The sequence below is a fragment of the Bos grunniens genome, chromosome 1 (assembly GCF_055505025.1).
Source record: "Bos grunniens cultivar Pamir isolate PY7600 chromosome 1, Bosgru_T2T1.0, whole genome shotgun sequence".
Taxonomy (NCBI): domain Eukaryota; kingdom Metazoa; phylum Chordata; class Mammalia; order Artiodactyla; family Bovidae; genus Bos; species Bos grunniens.
In genome coordinates, this window is record NC_141165.1 from 16748457 (window position 1) to 16771943 (window position 23487).

General features: G+C 42.2%; 1 protein-coding gene across 1 annotated transcript in view; it reads left to right on the forward strand.

Moving 5' to 3' along the window:
- Positions 1–23487, forward strand: part of DSCAM (DS cell adhesion molecule) — an 859211-nt gene that overhangs the window by 169875 nt on the left and 665849 nt on the right. The window contains exon 3 of the mRNA XM_086341570.1: positions 18277–18423. Coding sequence (XP_086197696.1) covers positions 18277–18423 — 147 coding nt within the window. The remainder of the gene's footprint in view (positions 1–18276; positions 18424–23487) is intronic.

The window sequence follows — 23487 nt, forward strand, 5'->3', positions numbered from 1 at the left end:
TAATGAGTCAGTTCTTTGCATCTAATGGCCAAAGCATTGGAGCTTTAGCTTTAGCATCAGTCCTTCCAATGAATATTCAGGGTTGATTTCCTTTAGGACTGACAGGTTTGATCTCCTTGCAGTCCAAGGGACTCTCAAGAGTCTTCTCCAACACCAGAGTTCAAAAGCATCAATTCTTTGGCGCTCAGCCTTCTTTATGGTCCAATTCTCACATCCATACATGACTAACAGAAAAACCGTAGCTTTGACTAGATGGACCTTTGTTGACAAAGTAATGTCTCTGCTTTTCAATATGCTATCTAGGTTGGTCATAGATTTTCTTCCAAGGAACAAGAATCTTTTAATTTCATGACTGCAGTCACCATTTGCAATGATTTTGGAGCCCAATAAAATATTCTCTCACTGTTTCCATTATTTCCCATGAAGTGATGGGACCAGATTCCATAATCTTTGTTTCTGAATGTTGAGTTTTAAGCCAGCTTTTTCACCCTCTTCTTTCACTTTCATCAAGAGGCTCTCTAGTTCCTTTTTGCTCTCTGCCATAAGGGTGGTGTCATCTGCATATCTGAGGTTATTGATATTTCTCACGACAATCTTGATTCCAGCTTGAACTTTATCCAGCCCAGCATTTCACATGATGTACTCTGCATAGAAGTTAAATAATCAGGGTGACAATATACAGCCTTGATGTACTCCTTTCCCAATTTAGAAACAGTCCATTTTTCCATGTCCACTTTTCACTGTTGCTTCTTGACCTGCTTACAGATTTCTCAGGAGGCAGGTAAGGTGGTCTGGTATTCCCATCTCTTTAAGAATTTTCCAGCTTATTGTGATCCACACAGTCAAGGGCTTTAGCATAGTCAATGAAGCAGAAGTAGATATTTTTCTGGAACTCTCTTGCTTTTTTGATGATTAAACAGATGTTGGCAATTTGATCTCTGGTTCCTCTGCCTTTTCTACATCCAGCATGAACATCTGAAAGCTCACAGTTCACTACTGTTGACACTTGGCTTGGAGAATTTTGAGTATTACTTTCATCAAACATGTGAGATGAGTGCAATTTTGCGGTAGTTTGAGCATTCCTTGGCATTGCCTTTCTTTGGGATTGGAATGAAAACTGACCTTTTCCTGTCCTGTGGCCTCTGCTGAGTTTTCCAAATTTGCTGGCATATTGAGTGCAGCATCTTACTGGAAACAGTAAGTGAATTAGTTCATCAGTATGGTGCTATACAAGACCAACACCCACACAAACACACAAAACACAGTCAGATTGCAAATAGAAAAAAAAATGTTCTGTATAATACCATCTAAAACCTAGCAATACTTAGGAATAAGCATGATGTAAAGTGTGAAAGACACACTAAATACAAAATAGTTCTGAGAGAAGAGAAAGGAGAGCAAAAGCTGTTTTTTCTTTCTTGAGGTAGAGAATATGGTATTGTTAAATGTCCCTTCTCTCCAAAATGATCTATAGAGTCAATACAACCCAAGTGAAAACCCAGTAGCCTTTCTTTATAACAAATATAAATTAATGAGTTGATTCTAAAATTTTTGTTGACATTTCAAAGGACCTAGAAGAGGTAGTTGAGATGACTCACGCACATTACATTTATTCTGCACTTTATATCTAATCTAATGACACGGCCGACCTGATAGGAGGCTCTGCTCTGTATTCCAGATGTTGGGGACCCCCCATATAGGGCATCAGAGGGCAGACACACTGAAACCATACTCACAGAAAACTAGTCAATCTAATCACACTAGGACCACAGCCTTGTCTAACTCAATGAAACTAAGCCATGCCCATGGGGCAACCCAAGACGGGCAGGTCATGGTGGAGAGATCTGACAGAATGTGGTCCACTGGAGAAGGGAATGGCAAACCATTTCAGTATTCTTGCCTTGAGAACCCCATGAACAGTATGAAAAGGCAAAATGATAGGATACTGAAAGAGGAACTCCCCAGGTTGGTAAGTGCCCAATATGCTACTGGAGATCAGTGGAGAAATAACTCCAGAAAGAATGAAGGGATGGAGCCGAAGCAAAAACAATACCCAGTTGTGGATGTGACTGGTGATAGAAGCAAGGTCCGATGCTGTAAAGAGCAATATTGCACAGGAACCTGAAATGTCAGGTCCATGAATCAAGGCAAATTGGAAGTGGTCAAACAATAGATGGCAAGAGTGAACATCGACATTCTAGGAATCAGCAAACTAAAATGGACTGGGATGGGTGAATTTAACTCAGATGACCATTATATCTACTACTGCAGGCAGGAATCCCTCAGAAGAAATGGAGTAGCCATCATGGTCAACAAAAGAGTCCGAAATGCAGTACTTGGATGCAATCTCAAAAATGACAGAATGATCTCTGTTCGTTTCCAAGGCAAACCATTCAATATCACAGTAATCCAAGTCTATGCCCCAACCAGTAATGCTGAAGAAGCTGAAGTTGAACAGTTCTATGAAGACCTAAAAGACCTTTTAGAACTAACACCCAAAAAAGATGTCCTTTTTGTTATAGGGGACTGGAATGCAAAAGTAGGAAGTCAAGAAACACCTGGAGTGACAGGCAAATTTTGCCTTGGAATACAGAATGAAGCAGGGCAAAGACTAATAGAGTTTTGCCAAGAAAATGCACTGGTCATAGCAAACACCCTCTTCCAACAACACAAGAGAAGACTCTACACATGGACATCACCAGATGGTCAACACTGAAATCAGATTGATTATATTCTTTGCAGCCAAAGATGGAGAAGCCCTATACAGTCAACAAAAACAAGACCGGGAGCTGACTGTGGCTCAGATCATGAACTCCTTATTACCAAATTCAGACTTAAATTGAAGAAAGTAGGGAAAACCACTAGACCATTCAGGTATGACCTAAATCAAATCCCTTATGATTATACAGTGGAAGTGACAAATAGATTTAAGGGCCTAGATATGATAGATAGAGTGCCTGATGAACTATGGAATGAGGTTCGTGACATTGTACAGGAGACAGGGATCAAGACCATCCCCATGGAAAAGAAATGCAAAAAAGAAAAATGGCTGTCTAAGGAGGCCTTACAAATAGCTGTGAAAAGAAGAGAAGTGAAAAGCAAAGGAGGAAAGGAAAGATATAAGCATCTGAATGCAGAGTTCCGAAGAATAGCAAGAAGAGATAAGAAAGCCTTCCTCAGTGATCAATGCAAAGAAATAGAGGAAAACAACAGAGTGGGAAAGACTAGAGATCTCTTCAAGAAAATTAGATATACCAAGGGAACATTTCATGCAAAGATGGGCTCGATAAACGACACTAATGGTATGGACCTAACAGAAGCAGAAGATATTAAGAAGAGGTGGCAAGGATACACAGAAGAACTGTACAAAAAAGATCTTCACGACCCAGATAATCACGATGGTGTGATCACTGACCTAGAGCCAGACATCCTGGAATGTGAAGTCAAGTGGGCCTTAGAAAGCATCACTACGAACAAAGCTAGTGGAGGTGATAGAATTCCAGTTTAGCTATTTCAAATCCTGAAAGATGATGCTGTGAAAGTGCTGCACTAACTATGCCATCAAATTTGGGAAACTCAGCAGTGGCCACAGGACTGGAAAAGTTCAGGTTTCATTCCAATCCCAAAGAAAGGCAAAGCCAAAGAATGCTCAAACTACCGCACAATTGCACTCATCTCACATGCTAGTAAAGTCATACTCAAAATTCTCCAAGCCAGGCTTCAGCAATATGTGAACCGTGAACTTCCAGATGTTCAAGCTGGTTTTAGAAAAGGCAGAGGAACCAGAGATCAAATTGCCAACATCCGCTGGATCATGGAAGAAGCAAGAGAGTTCCAGAAAAGCATCTATTTCTGCTTTATTGACTATCCCAAAGCCTTTGACTGTGTGGATCACAGTAAAATGTGGAAAATTCTGAAAGAGATGGGAATACCAGACCACCTGACCTGCCTCTTGAGAAATCTGTATGCAGGTCAGGAAGCAACAGTTAGAACAGGACATGGAACAACAGATTGGTTCCAAATAGGAAAAGGAGATTGTCAAAGCTGTATATTGTCACCCTGCTTATTTAACTTATATGCAGAGTACATCATGAGAAACGCTGGACTGGAAGAAACACAAGCTGGAATCAAGATTGCCGGGAGAAATATCAATAACCTCAGATATGCAGATGACACTACCCTTATGGCAGAAAGTGAAGAGGAACTAAAAAGCCTCTTGATGAAAGTGAAAGTGGAGAGTGAAAAAGTTGGCTTAAAGCTCAACATTCCGAAAATGAAGATCATGGCATCTGGTCCCATCACTTCATGGGAAATAGATGGGGAAACAGGGGAAACAGTGTCAGACTTTATTTTTTGGGGCTCCAAAATCACTGCAGATGGTGACTGCAGCCATGAAATTTAAAGATGCTTACTCCTTGGAAGGAAAGTTATGACTAACCTAGATAGCATGTTCAAAAGCAGAGACATTACTTTGCCAACAAAGGTTCGTCTAGTCAAGCCTATGGTTTTTCCTGTGGTCATGTATGGATGTGAGAGTTTGGACTGTGAAGAAGGCTGAGTGCCGAAGAATTGATACTTTTGGACTGTGGTGTTGGAGAAGACTCTTGAGAATCCCTTGGACTGCAAGGAGATCCAACCAGTCCATTCTGAAGGAGATCAGCCCTGGGATTTCTTTGGAAGGAATGATGCTGAAGCTGAAACTCCAGTACTTTGGCCACCTCATGCGAAGTGTTGACTCATTGGAAAAGACTCCAATGCTGGGAGGGATTGGGGGCAGGAGGAGAAGGGGATGACAGAGGATGAGATGGCTGGATGGCATCACTGGCTTGATGGACGTGAGTCTGAGTGAACTCCAGGAGTTGGTGATGGACAGGGAGGCCTGGCGTGCTGCGATTCATGGGGTTGCAGAGTCAGATACAACTGAGTGACTGAACTGAACTGTATATTTAAAATTAAAAACAATGACCAGACCAAGTGTTAGTGAGAATACACAGCACCTAGCTCTATCAGAAACTCATGGTCGGAGTGTGAATAATACAGTCTCTTTGGAATAGCAATTTGATAGTTTCTTCAAAGCTGTTATATATATCCCATCCATTTGATACTCAGGTATTTCCCCAAAGCATATCTTCACACAAAGAGTTTTGAAAGAATGTTCACAGCAGCCTTATTTGATAAATAAACAACCAAATTGTTATTTGTCCACACAAGGGAATGCAAAAGAATGAATTATTCATAAGACAGTAGCAAGGAGGAATCTCAAAATAGTTATACTGAATAGAAGAAGCCAGGTGAGAAAATATGTCCTATATGATTCCGTTTACATAAAATTCTTAAAACATGCTGACTAATCTTTAATAATGTCTGCCTGTAAAGAGGATGGGAAGGGGGGATTACATAGGAGAATAAGTCAACTTTTGGATGATGGATTTGCTTTTGTCTTGGTTACGGTGGTGACTTTGTAGGTACGTACGTATGGTAAAACGTCAACAAACGTGCAGCCTGTGTGTGTGCTCAGTTGCTTCAGTCGTGTCTGACTGTTTACCATCCTATGGATTGTAGCCCACCAGGCTCCTCAGTCTGTGGGATTCTCCAGACAAGAGTACTGCAGTGGGATGCCATGTCCTCCTCCTGGGGATCTTCCCAACCTAGGGGTTGAACCTGAGTCTCCTACATTATAGGCAGATTCTTTACCACTGAGCGACCAGGGAAGCCCCTGTGCAGCTTGCTGAATGTCAGTTATTTCATACAAAGTTGTTTTAATAAAAGGACAGTGATAGCACATTTCTGACATATTAGAGTTGTCTTGATGTTCACGTAACAGTAGCTAGTAATAACTGCTTATATGGTGGGCATCTCTATACCTCTCTGCCCAGCCCACAATAACCCCCTTAATTGTCTCTTGCATCCTCATTATAGAAAATGGTCCAGGATCCCTGGTAACAGATGATTGTACTAAGAGAGGGCAGTTCACCAAGTTAGTCTATTAGTTTCTGTGTCCTCTGAAATTGAAACTGAAAACTTGAGAGATTTTGAGAATGTGGGGTAGATAACTTTTCATCATTCATGTGACCCAGAAAAGGAGAGGAAGACTATTTGTGGGAAAAAAGAAAGATGAAGTCTGCATCAAAGAGATTCAGGTTGTGGTAACTTTTCCTAAGGCCCACTTGCAAGTACCAGAACTCTTAATGTCTTCAGAAAATGTTTTCTATTTCAACTCCAGGTAGCTCAAACAGGCTCCTCCCACCAGCAGTCAGAGAGACTCAATAAATAGATTGTGTGCTAGACATTGTGCCGAGTCCTCTAAGCTGCACAACCATGTGGAGTAGATGTTTTTTCCATCTTCAGATGAAGGAAATAGAAGCCTCTGTGAATCTGTTGTTGGCTGTTCTCAGGGGTTGTGTTTGGGAGTGCAGTTTAGCTAAACAGCGCTGGGCTGTTATCTCACAGTCTCCAGAATATTTTGTGCTCATTCTCACCTTTTCTTTGCTCCCTGTTTCCTCTCTGCCTCCTAAGTCCCTCTGGTCCTTCAGGGCCACCCCAAGGCTCAGCTTCCCCGATTCCCTAGACTCCTGTCACCGTTAGTCATTTTCAGACCCATGCACAGTCTGACTGTTTTCTTCTAGTTGTTCTGTCAAGTGAATTTCCTTCTTTTCTTCAGCTAATTATTCTATACAGTGTGGGGATTTCCTTAGTCGCTGAGCACTGCTTGACATGAGGGTGTGTTCTATATGTAACTGATAATTTGAGGCATCTCCCAATTTAGGTAATCAGCTACAAAATAGAAAATAAAAAAATAACAATTTCAATGAAAGTGATGCAGTGCCTTAAGGTTACATTGTACCTCTGATAACCATTTCCCCGACAGGAAAGACATCAGGCACAAGCCCTTCTAACTGCCCAAATCCTCTGGTGTTCCCAAGAAATCCAGCACAGGGGCATTTGTTTATGTTTTGCCTCTTCAGACCTAGGGATCAAGGGGGTTAGGAACAGTCAGAATCCATCCTTCAGGAAAGGACCTGCCTTCCTTGGCAATGTCCAGTTCTCCAAACTTTCTCCTTAATCCCCTCTATCCCATCTTCCCCCATCTTGATTCCTTCATAGACATATTGGGATCGGGTCTGACTTCATGGGATGGGGCCAGCCACACAGGGCCCAGTGATGAGGGCCTTGTCCTCAAGCTTAAAGCTCTGCTGTTGCTGTCTTGAAATATAAATGTTTTTCTCTTTCCATTTGTCTTTTCTGGGGAAATGTTTTTGGGCCATGGGACATGCTCCTGAGGCTTGTAGGGAGTTTGAGCTGTGTTTCAGCTCTTGTAGGGTCCCACTCCTCGCCACCCCCTGGGATGGGTTCTCAGCCACCTCTCCTGAAGTTCTTGGTGCCCCAATCCCCATTTTGCCTCCACCTCCCTAGCCACACCCAATGACCACTGCTGCCCCTGTGATCCCTGGTACCCTGAGCCCTTCCCAGCCTCTTTCTCATTGCCCTGTCCAGCAAACACTGGAATTCTGCCTCCTGGTGGAGGCCTGGGCAAGTGTGGGTGGAGTGAGTGCATACACTCTGCAGTGTGATGGAGCCTGTCTCTGCCCCAGCTGGCAGCACCACAGTGCATTAGCAAGTAACTCGCTGAGGGTGAGCCTCTTGTCCACCTCCCATCCAGAAACCAAGAGTGTCCAGACACTGAGATTGCAGTCCCTTAGGCATCACTTTTCCACTCTGGGTTGGGGCACCATGTGTATGGGAAGGGGAGATTACCTTTCTTATCCCTGGCTGTGACATGGTACCTCAACCCAGCAACTGGCAGGAAGCTGGCTCTGCAGCTGGTGGGCTGTGCATGCTGAGTCATGGAGTGGGCTCTAGGAGCCTGTAAGGATCTTCACTTGACCATCAGTGAGCCCTGCATCACAGTGAGTGCAAAGTAAGTTGAAAAAAAAAAGGTGAGAGCAAGACCATAGAAGAAAGCATTTTATATTTTATTAATGTTGTTCAGTCACTAAGTGATATCCATCTCCTTGTGAACCCATTGACTATAGCCTGCCAGGCTCCTCTGTCCATGGAATTTTCTAGGCAAGAATACTGGAATGGGTTGCCATTTCCTTCTCCAGGGAATCTTCCTAATCCAGGGATTGAACCTACATCTGCTGCATTGGCAGGTGGGTTCTTTACCACAAAGCCACCTGGGAAGCCCTTATTTTATTAATATGTTTAACTTTTCCCTTTTTTCTAAATAAGGGCCTTGGATTTTCATCTTGCTCTGCTGCTGCTAAGTCGCTTCAGTCATGACTGACTCTGTGTGACCCCATAGACGGCAGCCTACCAGGCTCCCCCATCCCTGGGATTTTCCAGGCAAGAACATTGGAGTGGGCTCTAGGCCCCACAAATTATGTAGTTGGCCCCAGGTGGTTAAATTAATATTCATAAATTAATGAAGGGTATGGGGCTCTTCCTTATTTACTAATTATTTGCATTTAAATGGTTTTTCCACTTTAAAGAATGAAGTCTAACATTGAGGGTTGGATTAATGCATATTAGCTGTGTGGTCCCTTGCTCAGTGTATGTGCCTGATTTTACCTCAAAGTCATACCACTATAGATCCTCTCTCTCTGACCCTGCTATGATACTGCATCCTAGGGAAGGATTTCACAGCTTGTAGAGTGACGAAGGGACACTGAAATGACTGTAGTGGATGCTGTTGAGAGTCAGATCCCCCAGGTCTGCAGGCTTGTGGCTGAGAACTTGGATTTGCAGTTTTCAAAGGATTGCATATGCCCTGGAATTCCTGAACACAGACAGTGGCAAGTGCCTGGTAATGCAGTGCCCTTGGGCCCTGGGAACCAGCCCCAAGCTGTCAGAATACAAAGTCCCAGCTCCTGGCATGAGGTGGAGTGGCTCTGAGGTATAAGTTATGTTCAGAGTTTCCCTCTTCTCAGGGTCTGCTCCTGGGAAGATCCCAACCTAGGACAAAAAGCACAATACTTGAGTAACACCACCTTGTAAAGGACACATCAATCATGTTTAAAGCAATAATTACTTTTTGCCAGTTTGGGGTTTCTTGCCTAGTTTCTGTTATACAGTCAACCCTCCATATACTTGGGTTCCAGATCTTCAGATGGGGAGGGCTGAGTGTACTATGTCATATTATCAATGTATAAGACATTTGAGCATCCATGGAATGTGGTATATGCAGAGGCTGGGGTCCAAGAAGCAATTTGGTGCAGATATTTAAGGATGACCATGGTTAGTGGTAGTTGGATGTTGATTGAAGACTAAATCTACACAAATCTCTTGGGAGGTTTATGATGTCCTCAGAAGAATTTTGTTTTACCATAAGAGGTATGTCCCAATAGATAAGCATGACCTTTTAAATTGTGGGCTCCCCAGAAACAAACATATTTCCATTAATATGATAGAGTTCTCTAATGAAAACCCAAGTCACTTTTTTTTAAAAACAATCAGATCAGATCAGATCAGTCTCAGTCGTGTCCGACTCTTTGCGACCCCATGAATTGCAGCATGCCAGGCCTCCCTGTCCATCACCAACTCCTGGAGTTCACTCAGACTCACGTCCATCGAGTCAGTGATGCCATCCAGCCATCTCATCCTCTGTCGTCCCCTTCTCCTCTTGCCCCCAATCCCTCCCAGCATCAGAGTCTTTTCCAATGAGTCAACTCTTTGCATGAGGTGGCCAAAGTACTGGAGTTTCAGCTTTAGCATCATTCCTTCCAAAGAACTCCCAGGGCTGATCTCCTTCAGAATGGACTGGTTGGATCTTGCAGTCCAAGACACTCTCAAGAGTCTTCTCCAACACCACAGTTCAAAAGCATCAATTCTTCGGCACTCAACCTTCTTCACAGTCCAACTCTCACATCCATACATGACCACAGGAAAAACCATAGGCTTGACTAGACGAACCTTTGTTGGCAAAGTAATGTCTCTGCTTTTGAATATGCTATCTAGGTTAGTCATAACTTTCCTTCCAAGGAGTAAGCGTCTTTTAATTTCATGGCTGCAGTCACCATCTGCAGTGATTTTGGAGCCCAGAAAAATAAAATCTGACACTGTTTCCACTGTTTCCCCATCTATTTCCCATGAAGTGATGGGACCAGATGCCATGATCTTCATTTTCTGAATGTTGAGCTTTAAGCCAACTTTTTCACTCTCCACTTTCACTTTCATCAAGAGGCTTTTGAGTTTCTCTTCACTTTCTGCCATAGGGTGGTATCATCTGCATATCTGAGGTTATTGATATTATTCCCGGCAATCTTGATTCCAGCTTGTGTTTCTTCCAGTCCAGCGTTTCTCATGATGTACTCTGCATATAAGTTAAATAAACACGGTGACAATATACAGCCTTGACAATCTCCTTTTCCTATTTGGAACCAGTCTGTTGTTCCATATCCTGTTCTAACTGTTGCTTCCTGACCTGCATACAAATTTCTCAAGAGGCAGATCAGGTGGTCTGGTATTCCCATCTCTTTCAGAATTTCCCACATTTTATTGTGATCCACACAGTCAAAGGCTTTGGGATAGTCAATAAAGCAGAAATAGATGCTTTTCTGGAACTCTCTTGCTTTTTCCATGATCCAGCGGATGTTGGCAATTTGATCTCTGGTTCCTCTGCCTTTTCTAAAACCAGCTTGAACATCAGGAAGTTCACGGTTCACATATCACTGAAGCCTGGCTTGGAGAATTTTGAGCATTACTTTACTAGCATGTGAGATGAGTACAATTGTGTGGTAGTTTGAGCATTCTTAGGCATTGCCTTTCTTTGGGATTGGAATGAAAACTGACCTTTTCCAGTCCTGTCGCCACTGCTAAGTATCCAAATTTGCTGGCATAGTGAGTGCAGCACTTTCACAGCATCGTCTTTCAGGATTTGGAATAGCTCAACTGGAATTCCATCACCTCCACTAGCTTTGTTCGTAGTGATGCTTTCTAAGGCCCACTTGACTTCACATTCCAGGATATCTGGCTCTAGGTCAGTGATCACACCATCATGATTATCTGGGTCGTGAAGAACTTTTTTGTACAGTTCTGTGTATTCTTGCCATCTCTTCTTAATATCTTCTGCTTCTGTTAGGTCCATACCATTTCTGTCCTTTATTGAGCCCATCTTTGCATGAAATGTTCCTTTGGTGTCTCTGATTTTCTTGAAGAGATCTCTAGTCTTTCCCATTCTGTTGTTTTCCTGTATTTCTTTGCATTGATCGCTGAAGAAGGCTTTCTTGTCTCTTCTTGCTATTCTTCGGAACTCTTCATTCAGATGTTTATATCTTTCCTTTTCTCCTTTGCTTTTTGCGTCTCTTCTTTTCACAGCTATTTGTAAGGCCTCCCCAGACAGCCATTTTGCTTTTTTGGGTTTCTTTTCCATGGGGATGGTCTTGATCCCTGTCTCCTGTACAATGTCACGAACCTCATTCCATAGTTCATCAGGCACTCTGTCTATCAGATCTAGGCCCTTAAATCTATTTCTCACTTCCACTGTATAATCATAAGGGATTTGATTTAGGTCATATCTGAATGGTCTAGTGGTTTTAAAACAATGGATAATGGCTATACATTCAAATGTTAATGCATGTATACCTACAATAAGGTTAGAAAGACTTTCAAAAGGGAATCTTTTTTTATATATTAATTCATCAAGTAGTTAGTAGAAATGCTTTAGTGTATCCCAGGGATTGTTAAATGTTCTAAGGTAGTTTTTTAAAAGGCTGGATGCATGGTCTGTGTTTGTGGAGTGAATAATCTAGTGAGGGGAGTGGAGAATTTCCTTCCATGTCCCATTCTCTCTGAGCTGGATGGGGTTCAATGCACCATAGCTACATCCCTGCTTTGAAAAGGTCTGGGTCTGGCTTGGGATATGGGGAGGATGCCAAATCACAGAAATTGTAAACTCTGAAGGCTGCAGTGGTCCTGATGCTAGTGAGGCCTCTGGGGAGCTCAGAGAAGACGGTGCTCCATGGTACTAGGTAGGTTCCATGAATGAGGGGATCCAGGAGATGACTGTCGGTGATAACAGAGAAGGTACCCAGCTGGTCACTCTGAGTTGTGGTTCCAGTAATGCAGCTTCATGCATAAGTGCATGCCTGGAGGGAAGACCCTTCCATCTCTTCCTGGGCATGTTCCTTGTCCCTGCCCTTTCCTGTCTGAGACTCCTTTCCTTGATTCCCATTAGATATTCCCCCACCATTTGTTCACCACGTGTTGCCATTTGTTTATTGAAGCTCTGGGGAGATGGAGTGATTTTGCAGCTTAGAAACAGACATCAGCAGACACCGAAACTTAAATTTGCCTCTTACACCTTCTTAGGTGACCCCATCCTTGGGTTAATGGATTCTTTCTGCAGGCTTTTTTCATTCCTGTCCAGTCCCCTGTTCTCTTCTGTTCTCTGCTCATTTTCCTATTTTCTGTCTTCTCCTCTCCCACTGAGACCAGATTCTCATTCATTGATGAGTTTGATGAGTTCATCTGTCTGTTGTCTCTTTCCAGTTTATGATTTTAGACTTCCTCTCCTCCAAGAGGGCTATTTATCAAGGCGTTTTTCTGTACAAAGTCAGTTTCCTACCCTGTGTATAGCAGTGACGTTTCTGGGGTCAGGCCCCTGAGTACTCTGAATGATTGCCCAGTGAACCCCTGCAGGTGTGGCTCCACCACCTGGACCATCACATCACACTACACAAAGAGTGCAGAAGATGCTAAACTTCTGAAAGTCTCTCTGGTTTGGGATAGAAATGAAAAAATTCTCAAGTTAGGAAAATATTAAATGCTAATACTAAAAAGCAAGACTGGGAGCTATCCTCTTGTGAATTCTCCTAATAATGATTTTTATTGTTGTTGGGTCACTAAGCCACGTCTGACTCTTGGGACCCCATGGACTAGAGCCCTCCAGGCTCCTCTGTCCATGAGATTTCCCAGGCAAGAATACTGGAGTGGGTTGTCATTTCCTTCTCCAGGACATCTTCCCAACCCAGGGATCAAACCCTCATCTCTGGCTTGGCAGGTGGATTCTTTACCACTGAACCACCAGAGAAGCCCGAATAATGACACTCTAATACTAAAATCCTTAGCGTATCGCAGAGATAGCACTAATCTTAAAAGTGCTTCTTCTTGAGCATTGTTTATAACTGCCTATTAGGAGATTTCCCTTCATACATTCATTCTTAAAGCTGTCAGTATATTTATTTCTTTTGAAGTTAATTTCCTGGCCAGTTTTTTTGACTCAGATTTGTCCAATAAATGACTAAAACTTTAAGAGAGCTCATTGAAGGGTAAGATAATTTGTCCCTATGGATATCTTAGAAAAATCATAGACTTCACAGAATTCAGAATTTGAATCTTGCTATCCCAACCCCCTCATTTTAAATGTGAGGAAATAAAACTCTGGCGAAGTAAGACTTTCAGCCAGGTTTACAGATGTGGAGGGAGGCATAACCTGGATTAGACACACTGAAGTATCCTTATCCTGAAGGCAGGGGTCTTTTTGACAGATGGGACATGGTGTGGATCTAAATAGCCTTATCTAAACTCTTCATGGCAGGCATGCTTCGGGAGCTTTATCCACATTAACTGTTTGAGTCATCACCATTGACTTACTTGGTAGATATTTTAATCAAAGTCATCATTAACTAGATATGAAGAGAACTTTCTCACTGTAAAGTGGTAGGGCCTGGATTTGAACCCGGGCAGTTGGGCTTGCAGGGTGGGCACTGGCCCCCAGCACCCCTTCTTCTGGCCTAGACAGCAGCTTGTGGAAGTCCCCTCAGCTTTTGCTGGGCCACTTCTGTTGCTGGGAGGCCTGGTCAGGCTCCATTATCAGCATCATTGCCTAAGTGACAGGAAGCAGAACCATCATTTCCCAAACTGCTTTGCCACTGTCAGAAATTCACTTGCAAAGAGTTGTTATAATTATCACATAGTTTTAAGGATTCCCAGGAGAGGTTGCCTTTTTTTATCTTTTTAAAAATTCTTTCTGTTCATAGTCTGAAATTTTTTTCCTTGTTTCTCACAGGAGATGGAAGTTTCCTATCATTATAACTCCAGTTTGAGAAACTACTTCCTTTTTTTTTTTTTTTTTAATGTAGTGGTGTGGCTGTTTTCCAGGTGGCTCAGTAGGTAAAGAATCTGCCTACCAATACAGGAGAAGTGGGTTCAATCCCTGTGTGAGGAAGATCCCCTGGAGAAGGAAATGGCAACCCACTCTAGTATTCTTGCCTGGAGAATTCCATGGACAGAGGAGACTGGGAGGCTACAGTCCATGGAGTTGGAAAGAGTCGGACATGAAACTGAGCAACTAACACTTTCACCTTCACTTGTATCATTTTTTTTTTATTAGATTCCACTATAAGCATCACTTTTTCTCACTTTCATGCATTGGAGAAGGAAATGGCAACCCACTCCAGTGTTCTTGCCTGGAGAATCCCAGGGACGCGGGGGAGCCTGGTGGGCTACCATCTATGGGGTCGCACAGAGTCGGACACGACTGAAGTGATTTAGCAGCAGCAGCATAAGCATCATCATATGATATTTCCCTTTCTCTCTGACTTACTCAGTATGACAATCTTTAGGTCCATCCATGGATAACCAACAAGGACCTACTGTATGGCAAAGGGAACTCTCCTCAATATTCTATAACAACATAACTGGGAAAAGAATTTGAAAAAAAAAATAGATCCATGCATATTTTTGGCTGAGCCTCTTTGTTGTACACTTGAAAGTAATAAAACATTGTTAATCAACTATACTCCAGTGTTAAGAAAACAAAGCAAAATGAACTAACACTACTCACATCTGGGTACATTTAGAGGTTAGATAAACTGTTTTTATTTTTTTTTTCTGTACACTAATGAGAAAATTTATTAAATACTTTATAAATTATAACATTTAAAAGTTCAGCAAAGCTCTAAACATTTATAATTTTTAATACTTATGACCTTTTAGTTTTGAAAGTGTAAAAAATATTATTTGAAGAATCAGTAAGTAAACACTCTGAAAAAGGAAGAAAACAGTATCAAGATTCAATTACAGATATTCACAGATTTTGTTCTTTTGCCTTCAAGAGCCAGCAAGTAATAATTTCTCATAAATAAGGTTATGCCTTTAAATGTCTTTGGTCCTATTCATTTCTTCCCACCATATATATATATACCTACCCACACACATCACTTAAACCTTCTTCTAATCTGTCTTAACTAGAAGATAATGGAAAGAACAGACTGCTTGAAATAAAGACACACGAGAAGTGCCACAACTAAGTTAACACAATAAGAAGGAATCCAGGAAACTAGATGAACAGCATCTCCTCCTGCCACTGCCGTTATCCAGTGAAAGATCATGAACACTTGAACTAGAGGAGCAGCGGGAGTGTGGGAGAGAATCCACAGGCCAGGCAACTGATTGCATCTGAGGGAACAGGAGAAGGACAGAATGCAAGAAAAGATCCAGGTGGTGTTTCTTTGCAGAAGAAAAATTGCTGTGGAAAGGAGAAAATGCTAGCTTAATTGGCTCAACATCACTTATGCTGCTGCTACTGCTGCTGCTAAGTCGCTTCAGTCATGTCCGACTCTGTGTGACCCCATAGATGGCAGCCCACCAGGCTCCCCCATGCCTGGGATTCTCCAGGCAAGAACACTGGAGTGGGTTGCCATTTCCTTCTCCAATGCATGAAAGTGAAAAGTGAAAGTGAAGTTGCTCAGTCATGTCCGACTCTTCGAGACCCCATGGACTGCAGCCTGCCAGGCTTCTCCGTCCATGGGATTTTCCAGGCAAGAGTACTGGAGTTGGGGTGCCATTGCCTTCTCCAACATCACTTATGCTGCTGCTGCTGCTGCTGCCGCCAAGTCGCTTCAGTCGTGTCTGACTCTTAGCAACCCCATGGACTGCAGCCCACCAGGCTCCTCCATCCATGCGATTTTCCACGCAAGAGTACTGGAGTGGGGTGCCATTGCTTTCTTTGTTAAGAAAAAGTATCCTGTTTAGATGTGTATTTATCAATTCTTTATTATGGCATTGCTTATTTGTTGTTAATTTTTGTTAACATCACTTATAATTAACAACAAATAAGCAATGCCATAATAAAGAATTGATAAATACACATCTAAACAGGATACTTTTTCTTAACAAACTAACAAGTTGGTTAACACCCATTATTGGTGAGCATGTGGTGAACTTCCTTTCACACTGTTGAAAGGAAGGTAAATAACAGAACTTTTTAAGAGGAAAATTTTCAAAATTAAAAGTATAAACACTTTTTGGCCCATCAATTCTAATTCTAGGAATTATTGATAATAATATGCTCCAAAACCAACCAACCAAGATAAATGCATACTAATGTTCATGATCAGTTATTCATAACAGTAAATAACTAAAAACAACTTTACATATTCATTCAGTGAGAATTATTTAAAGCCATCATGATATACCTTGTCAATGGACTCTTGCTAAGTTGCTAAGTCACGTCAGTCATTTCCGACTCTGTGCGACCCCGTAGATGGCAGCCCACCAGGCTCCCCCATCCCTGGGATTCTCCAGGCAAGAACACTGGAGTGGGTTGCCATTTCCTTCTCCAATGGATGAAAGTGAAAAGTGAAAGTGAAGTCGCTCAGTCGTGTCCGACTCTTAATGACCCCATGGACTGCAGCCTACCAGGCTCCTCCGCCCATGGGATTTTCCAGGCAAGAGTACTGGAGTGGGCAATGGACTCTGGCAGATGTTTAACAGAACATAGGAAGATTGGATTAAGTTAAGGGGGAAAAAAGCAAGGCTCCTATTTTTATATATTACCATTTGTGTGAATTTTTGAAAGTCCACATGTACACACGTATGTACACACAGATATTGTTCTGGTATTGTCATAAATATTTTTCTGGTAGACCACGTGAGAAACTTAACAATGGCTATCCTGGAGGAAGACAAATGGTGGAGGAGCAGGAGGAATGGGAGTAGTCCTCTCTCCACGGATGTGTCAGGAATACATCTTCAGATGCAGGGATCTCACGGAGCACCAGCTGAGAGTGGGCAGGAGCCCCTGACCACCCAAAAGGAATACACAGATCCACATAAAACCTGGTCTTCCCTGTTGATGCGGAAGCATGAGAGGACATGGGACTTGCTCAATAACACATGTGTACAACCCGGAAGTTTTGGGGAATTTTCCCTGTGTTGGGTAATCCTTTGACCCTTGAGAGAAGCGACAGATAAATGCTCTTTCCTTCTGTCTGGAAGGCCGATCCTGAGATATAAATGTATCGGTAACCTCTTGGTGGGTCAATTGTACGAAAAAGTCAAGCAATCAGTGACGCTTGATACCAAGCAAAAGTCAGCTTGATAATTGACGCTTCCCCCATTGCTGCTTCACTCTCATTTTCCCTCACTCCTGCTTCTCCTCGGTTATGTTTTCTAATATAATGGTAGCACATAGCCTTTGCTTTCTGGGGGTTAAAGATAAGAGGGTTTACAGATATGAAACCTTGACCTATTATATTCATCTTCCCAACACCAGAGGAATTTGTTGAAAGATGAAGCCAACATAGGTGGGTGAGGATATACTAATCCCAAAGAAAAGGAGCTGGGCTTACTGGATTATGTCAATGCTTGGCAATTCCAGACTCTCGTTTCATGAAACAAAACAATTTCTTACTGTCTAAGTCAAGTAAGTAATTGTATATGCTGTCAATTTCAACTGAAAGTATACTACCTATGTCTTGTTTAATATTTCAATCATTATTTGTGATTTTTTCCATTACTTTTAATTCCATTTAATTCCACAATGGGAAATAATTGTGGGATTAAACAAATATCTACCTTTTTTTCTTGGCTTCAAAAAAAAAAGCAATGTCTTTTCATAAGAAGAGGCCGGGGAAGGATACTTTCAATAATGGTTTTATTTTGTGTGTGCCAGTAATATATATTTGAGAATATAATTCTTACAAACAGAGCATTTATTTAAGAAGTCTTTCAACTATGGGTGTATCTTTAATAATTTCTAGGGATCAACCACCCTTCCTGAAAAGACTCCCTTGACGTGTTTAACAATCTGCAAACAACTCAATTAAGATAAACTGTTTTTAGATATACACATGCCCTTTAGTTCTTAATGTAGTTTATTATTAAGAGACTGAAAGTCTTTTAAGACATGAAATACAGGTTTCTTAAATTTTTTTTCCAGTAAATATTATACTTGATGCAGTTGGTATGTGAAAGAAACAGTGTGTATATTCGGATGAGATACTCTCAGAATGAGCCTGTGTGTGTTACCAGGGTCCTGTTCTTACCTTCCAGTTTTACGGGAGCCCTATACAGTCCGTGTGGAGGACCAGAAAACCATGAGAGGCAATGTCGCGGTCTTCAAGTGCATTATCCCCTCCTCGGTGGAGGCTTACGTCACCGTGGTCTCGTGGGAGAAAGACACCGTGTCACTCATCTCAGGTAGGGTGTGGGCTTCCTCGGGGCAGGCAGGGCGCCAGGCTCTCCTGCTCACAGCTTGGTCTGGATAACGAATCGGGTCTCCATCTCTTCGCGCACTGTAATGAAGAATTTGTATGCTTTAAGTTGACGCTGCTTTAGATTAAACGTGATATTGGTGTTTTCTTTTGGTTTATATGGCTGGATTCATAGTGTCCAGTGAATTGACTGATGGATAGAAATTTGTTCCTTGCATTATGTGTATAGTCATTGAGTTACTTTTGGTTTCCAAGTTACCAAGGAAACATTTTGGTTTTATTTCTGCTCCCGGGAATAGAAATATAGGATTGTTGTTATCTGTGAGAAACCTCAGAACTGATATTCTTATATTCTCTGTAATCTGGAAAATGGAAATTCTGATTTTATGCTATTCTCAGCCTTTCAAGTGTCTTCAGAGTCATGTGGTATCTCTGGCCTCATAAAGATTTTTTTTGAGATATGTAGTCAGTGGCTGAAATACACACATACAGATAGGTAGGTAGATAGGTATGTATATAAATAGCTTACTGGTTTACTTTTGGTATCTAGAAAAGATACCACTGAAATCTAGCTTCTAAGACATTGTTGTTCTTCTTTTCTCATGGTTTTTAAGGTGAGTTCTTGCTCCTTGCAACTTAATTGGAAAGCCCTGCAGAGCTTCGCTCAGTTTTCCTGTGTTGCACATCTTTGGATAATGCCTATTAGATGCTTTTGGAAAATCGTCGTGATGAGCATTGAATGTGGCGTAATGGGTTATAAATGGTTGGTTTTATTTACATGACCTTGTGCACACGTGCGTGAGTGAGTGCATGCCCACACACGCATTCTAATGTCACTACTGAATACTACCAACTTTGTGTCAGTTTACACAGATATGAAACTGGAGCTAAACTCCCATGGTGAAAGAGCATTTGTATTACTTGTCTTATTGATTTGCTAGATAGTATAGGTTACTATTACAACAAGGACCATTAAAAAATCATTAAACTAGTACAAACTCCAAATCAAAAATTAAAATTTTCATCTTTATCGTGCATTACAGTGAACTCTAGGGGATAATTGATGTTTCTGGCTTTCTTTAATATCATCTTGTAGTGAATTTAAAGTCCCTCATACTTCACTGAACAATAAATTCTTTGCTAGTATGTTTATTAATCAGAGTAATTTGTTAACTTACAGTATTGAAAAAAATACTGAGCTTAAGACTTAAATGTGATTGCAATTATCAGAATAGAGATTCACCTGTACAGTTTTATTTCCTAATTTTGATTCTTTAATGATTTTAACTGCTTTACTTTAGAGGTCATTTTAGTTTCTTGACCACAGATGGAGAAGCTTAATGACAAGTTAGTCTGGCTGAGCCCCAAATGGAGTCAGGAACATTCAGATGTGCATGGCAGGGGTTTTTGTTTTTGGGGAAGGGGAGAAATTGGTGTGATGTGTGGAACCTCCCGCACTCGAGGGTCTAGGCTCACAGACTCCCTACCACCTTATAGCCACCATCAAATATGCAACCTCAGCGTCTGCCCTAGAAGAGGAAGAGAGCCAGGGAGAGTGACAACCTGCCTCTAAGTGCTTCTCCTTGGAGGTGACAGATGTCGCTTCTGTTACATTTATTTGATGAAGCAAGTCACACGGCCATGTCTGAATTTAATGGGACATGTGCCTGAAAGGAGAGAACCGGAAATCTGGGTGAGAAATAGAAATACCTACCAGGAGGTTATGTATCTATATCTATGCTCAGTCACTAAGTCATGTCCAAATCTTTGCAACCCCATGGACTACAGCCTGCCAGGCTCCTCTGTCCATTGAATTTTCCAAGCAAGCATACTAGAATGGGTTGCCATTTCCTCCTCAAATCTGTGTCTATATCTATGTCTATATAAATATCTATATCTATTTGTGTATTTCCCAGGTACCTTTAATTAATGGTATGCTTTCATTCATGTTTCACCTTTTTGTAATCTATGTGAAGAGACTTCTTTCTTCTGCCAACATGTGCCTAATGAAACTAAAATGAGAGGAGTTTTGTATGTGGTGAGGGAAGGGATGCTGACATGCATATAACTCCCAGTGCAGTGAGGTCAGGAGTGGGTCAGAGGGAGCTGGTGGGGCTGCCTTGAGACAGCTCAGAGCTGAGAGCAATCAGGAGAGGCTGAAGCAGCTGTGCAGGTGAGCCCTGTCCATCCACCATGGTGATGTTTGGGAGCCACTGCTCAGCCCCATGGGGCCAGAGTACCCCTAGGGGAAGCAGAGTAGCAAAGGTCTGCTGTTAACAGGTGAGTCTTGGGGCTCAAGGCCGGGGCTCTTGGGAAATCTTGGCCAATTTAAATGGGTATCTATTGTCCAGGCATTTCTTTCCAATGAAAAAGAAATTTAAGCTGGGTATATTCCTATAAAAATAAACAAAATGGCTTCTATTGGCACAACATACTAATATTGCCCTTCATCTTGAGTAAATAAGGCTGAAAGAATAAGGCTGGGTTACATCTTTTTAGGGGTGAATATACCAGCCAAGGTGTATCAGCATTTCCATGGGAGCGGCGTGATGTCATTGGCCATTCCTACCATGGTGTCACTCCTGGAGGGGGGCTTGGAAACCCACTCCAGTATTCTTGCCTGAAGAATCCCATGGACAGAGGAGCCTGGTGTGCTATGGTCCATGGGGTTGCAAAGAGTTGAACACGGTGGAAGCGACTTAGCACATGTGCATGTACCATGCTGTCACTAGCTTCATGCACATTAGGTCATGCACTGATTTCTTCCCAGGGCAGGTCTGAGGTGGCCCACATGTGGACTCAGGGGTCAAGTTGCACCTTTTTGTTGTGTGAGTTCATTATATCACTGATGTTAGGAATGTAAATGAGTTCATTTATATTTTGATCAGTCTTTGAAAGGAATTCAGTTATAGGCTGAATGTTTGCATCCTGACCCCCACTCCAAATTCATGTTGAAGTCCTCACCTGCTGAGATGGTGTTGGGAGGGGAGGCCTTTGGAAAGTGATTAGGGTTAGATGAGGTCCTGAGGGATTGGGTCCCCCCATGATGGGATTAATGACCTTGTAAGAGGAGAATGGAACTCTTTTGCAACATGTGAACACAAAGTGTGAAGGCTATCTGCAGCCCAGAAACTGAGAAGGCCCTCACCAACCCCCAACCATGCCAGCACTCTAATCTCCAACTTCCCGTGTCCAGAACTGTCAAGAGTAAATGTCTGTTTTTGACATTTTGTGTATTTTGTTATAGCAGCAGAGCTGAGACAGGTGGCAAGAAGGAATCTCAATCTCCCCAGGGGAGGAAGGGTGCCTTGTATCCAGTGCTGCTTTATCCTCTGCTCTGTGGTCCACCTGGGCTCCTCACCTGAGCCACAGGACACCCCGTGGTTGACCTTGACCCTCAGACTCTGGCACAGTGGAAGATGAAAGTGAAAGCGTTAGTCACTCATTCGTGTCCGACCCTGTGGACTGTAACCCACCAGGTTCCTCTGTCCATAGGATTCTCCAGGCAAGAATACTGACTGATAATGAGTGATGTTGAGCATCTTTTCATGTGTTTGTTAGCCCTCTGTATGTCTTCTTTGGAGAAATGTCTATTTAGTTCTTTGGCCCATTTTTTGATTGGGTCATTTATTTTTCTGGAGTTGAGCTGTAGGAGTTGCTTGTATATTTTTGAGATTAGTTGTTTGTCAGTTGCTTCATTTGCTATTATTTTCTCCCATTCTGAAGGCTGTCTTTTTACCTTGCTAATAGTTTCCTTTGATGTGCAGAAGCTTTTAAGGTTAATTAGGTCCCATTTGTTTATTTTTGCTTTTATTTCCAATATTCTGGGAGGTGGGTCATAGAGGATCCTGCTGTGATGTATGTCAGAGAGTGTTTTGCCTATGTTCTCCTCTAGGAGTTTTATAGTTTCTGGTCTTACGTTTAGATCTTTAATCCATTTTGAGTTCATTATCAGAGAAATGCAAATCAAAACCACTATGAGGTACCATTTTACACCAGTCAGAATGGCTGCGACCAAAAGTCTACAAGTAATAAATGCTGGAGAGGGTGTGGAGAAAAGGGAACCCTCTTACACTGTTGGTGGGAATGCAAACTAGTACAGCCACTATGGAGAACAGTGTGGAGATTCCTTAAAAAACTGGAAATAGAACTGCCTTATGATCCAGCAATCCCACTGCTGGGCATACACACTGAGGAAACCAGAAGGGAAAGAGACACGTGTATCCCAGTGTTCATCACAGCACTGTTTATAATAGCCAGGACATGGAAACAACCTAGATGTCCATCAGCAGATGAATGGATAAGAAAGCTGTGGTACATATACACAATGGAGTATTACTCAGCCATTAAAAAGAAAACATTTGAATCAGTTCTAATGAGGTGGATGAAACTGGAGCCTATTATACAGAGTGAAGTAAGCCAGAAGGAAAAACACCAATACAGTATACTAACGCATATATATGGAATTTAGAAAGATGGTAACAATAACCCTGTGTACGAGACAGCAAAAGAGACACTGATGTATAGAACAGGCTTATGGACTCTATGGGAGAGGGAAAGGGTGGGAAGATTTGGGAGAATGGCATTGAAACATGTAAAATATCATGTATGAAACAAGATGCCAGTCCAGGTTCGATGCATGATACTGGATGCTTGGGGCTAGTGCACTGGGACGACCCAGAGGGATGGTATGGGGAGGGAGGAGGGAGGAGGGTTCAGGATGGGGAACACATGTATACCTGCGGCGGATTCATTTTGATATTTGGCAAAACTAATACAATTATGTAAAGTTCAAAAATAAAATAAAATTAAAAGACCAAAAAAAAAAAAAAAAAGGAATACTGACTGAAGCCGGTTGCCATGCCCTTCTCCAGGGCATCTTCCTGACCCAGGGTTGGAACCCGGGTCTCCCGCATTGCAGGTAGATTCTTTACCATCTGAGCCACCGGAGAAGACCCCAAAAGCATGCACACAACATGGGGCTCAAACCCAGGACCCTGATGAGAGGCTAGCAGTTGTGTGAAGAGAAAACATCTCAGCCACACACCTT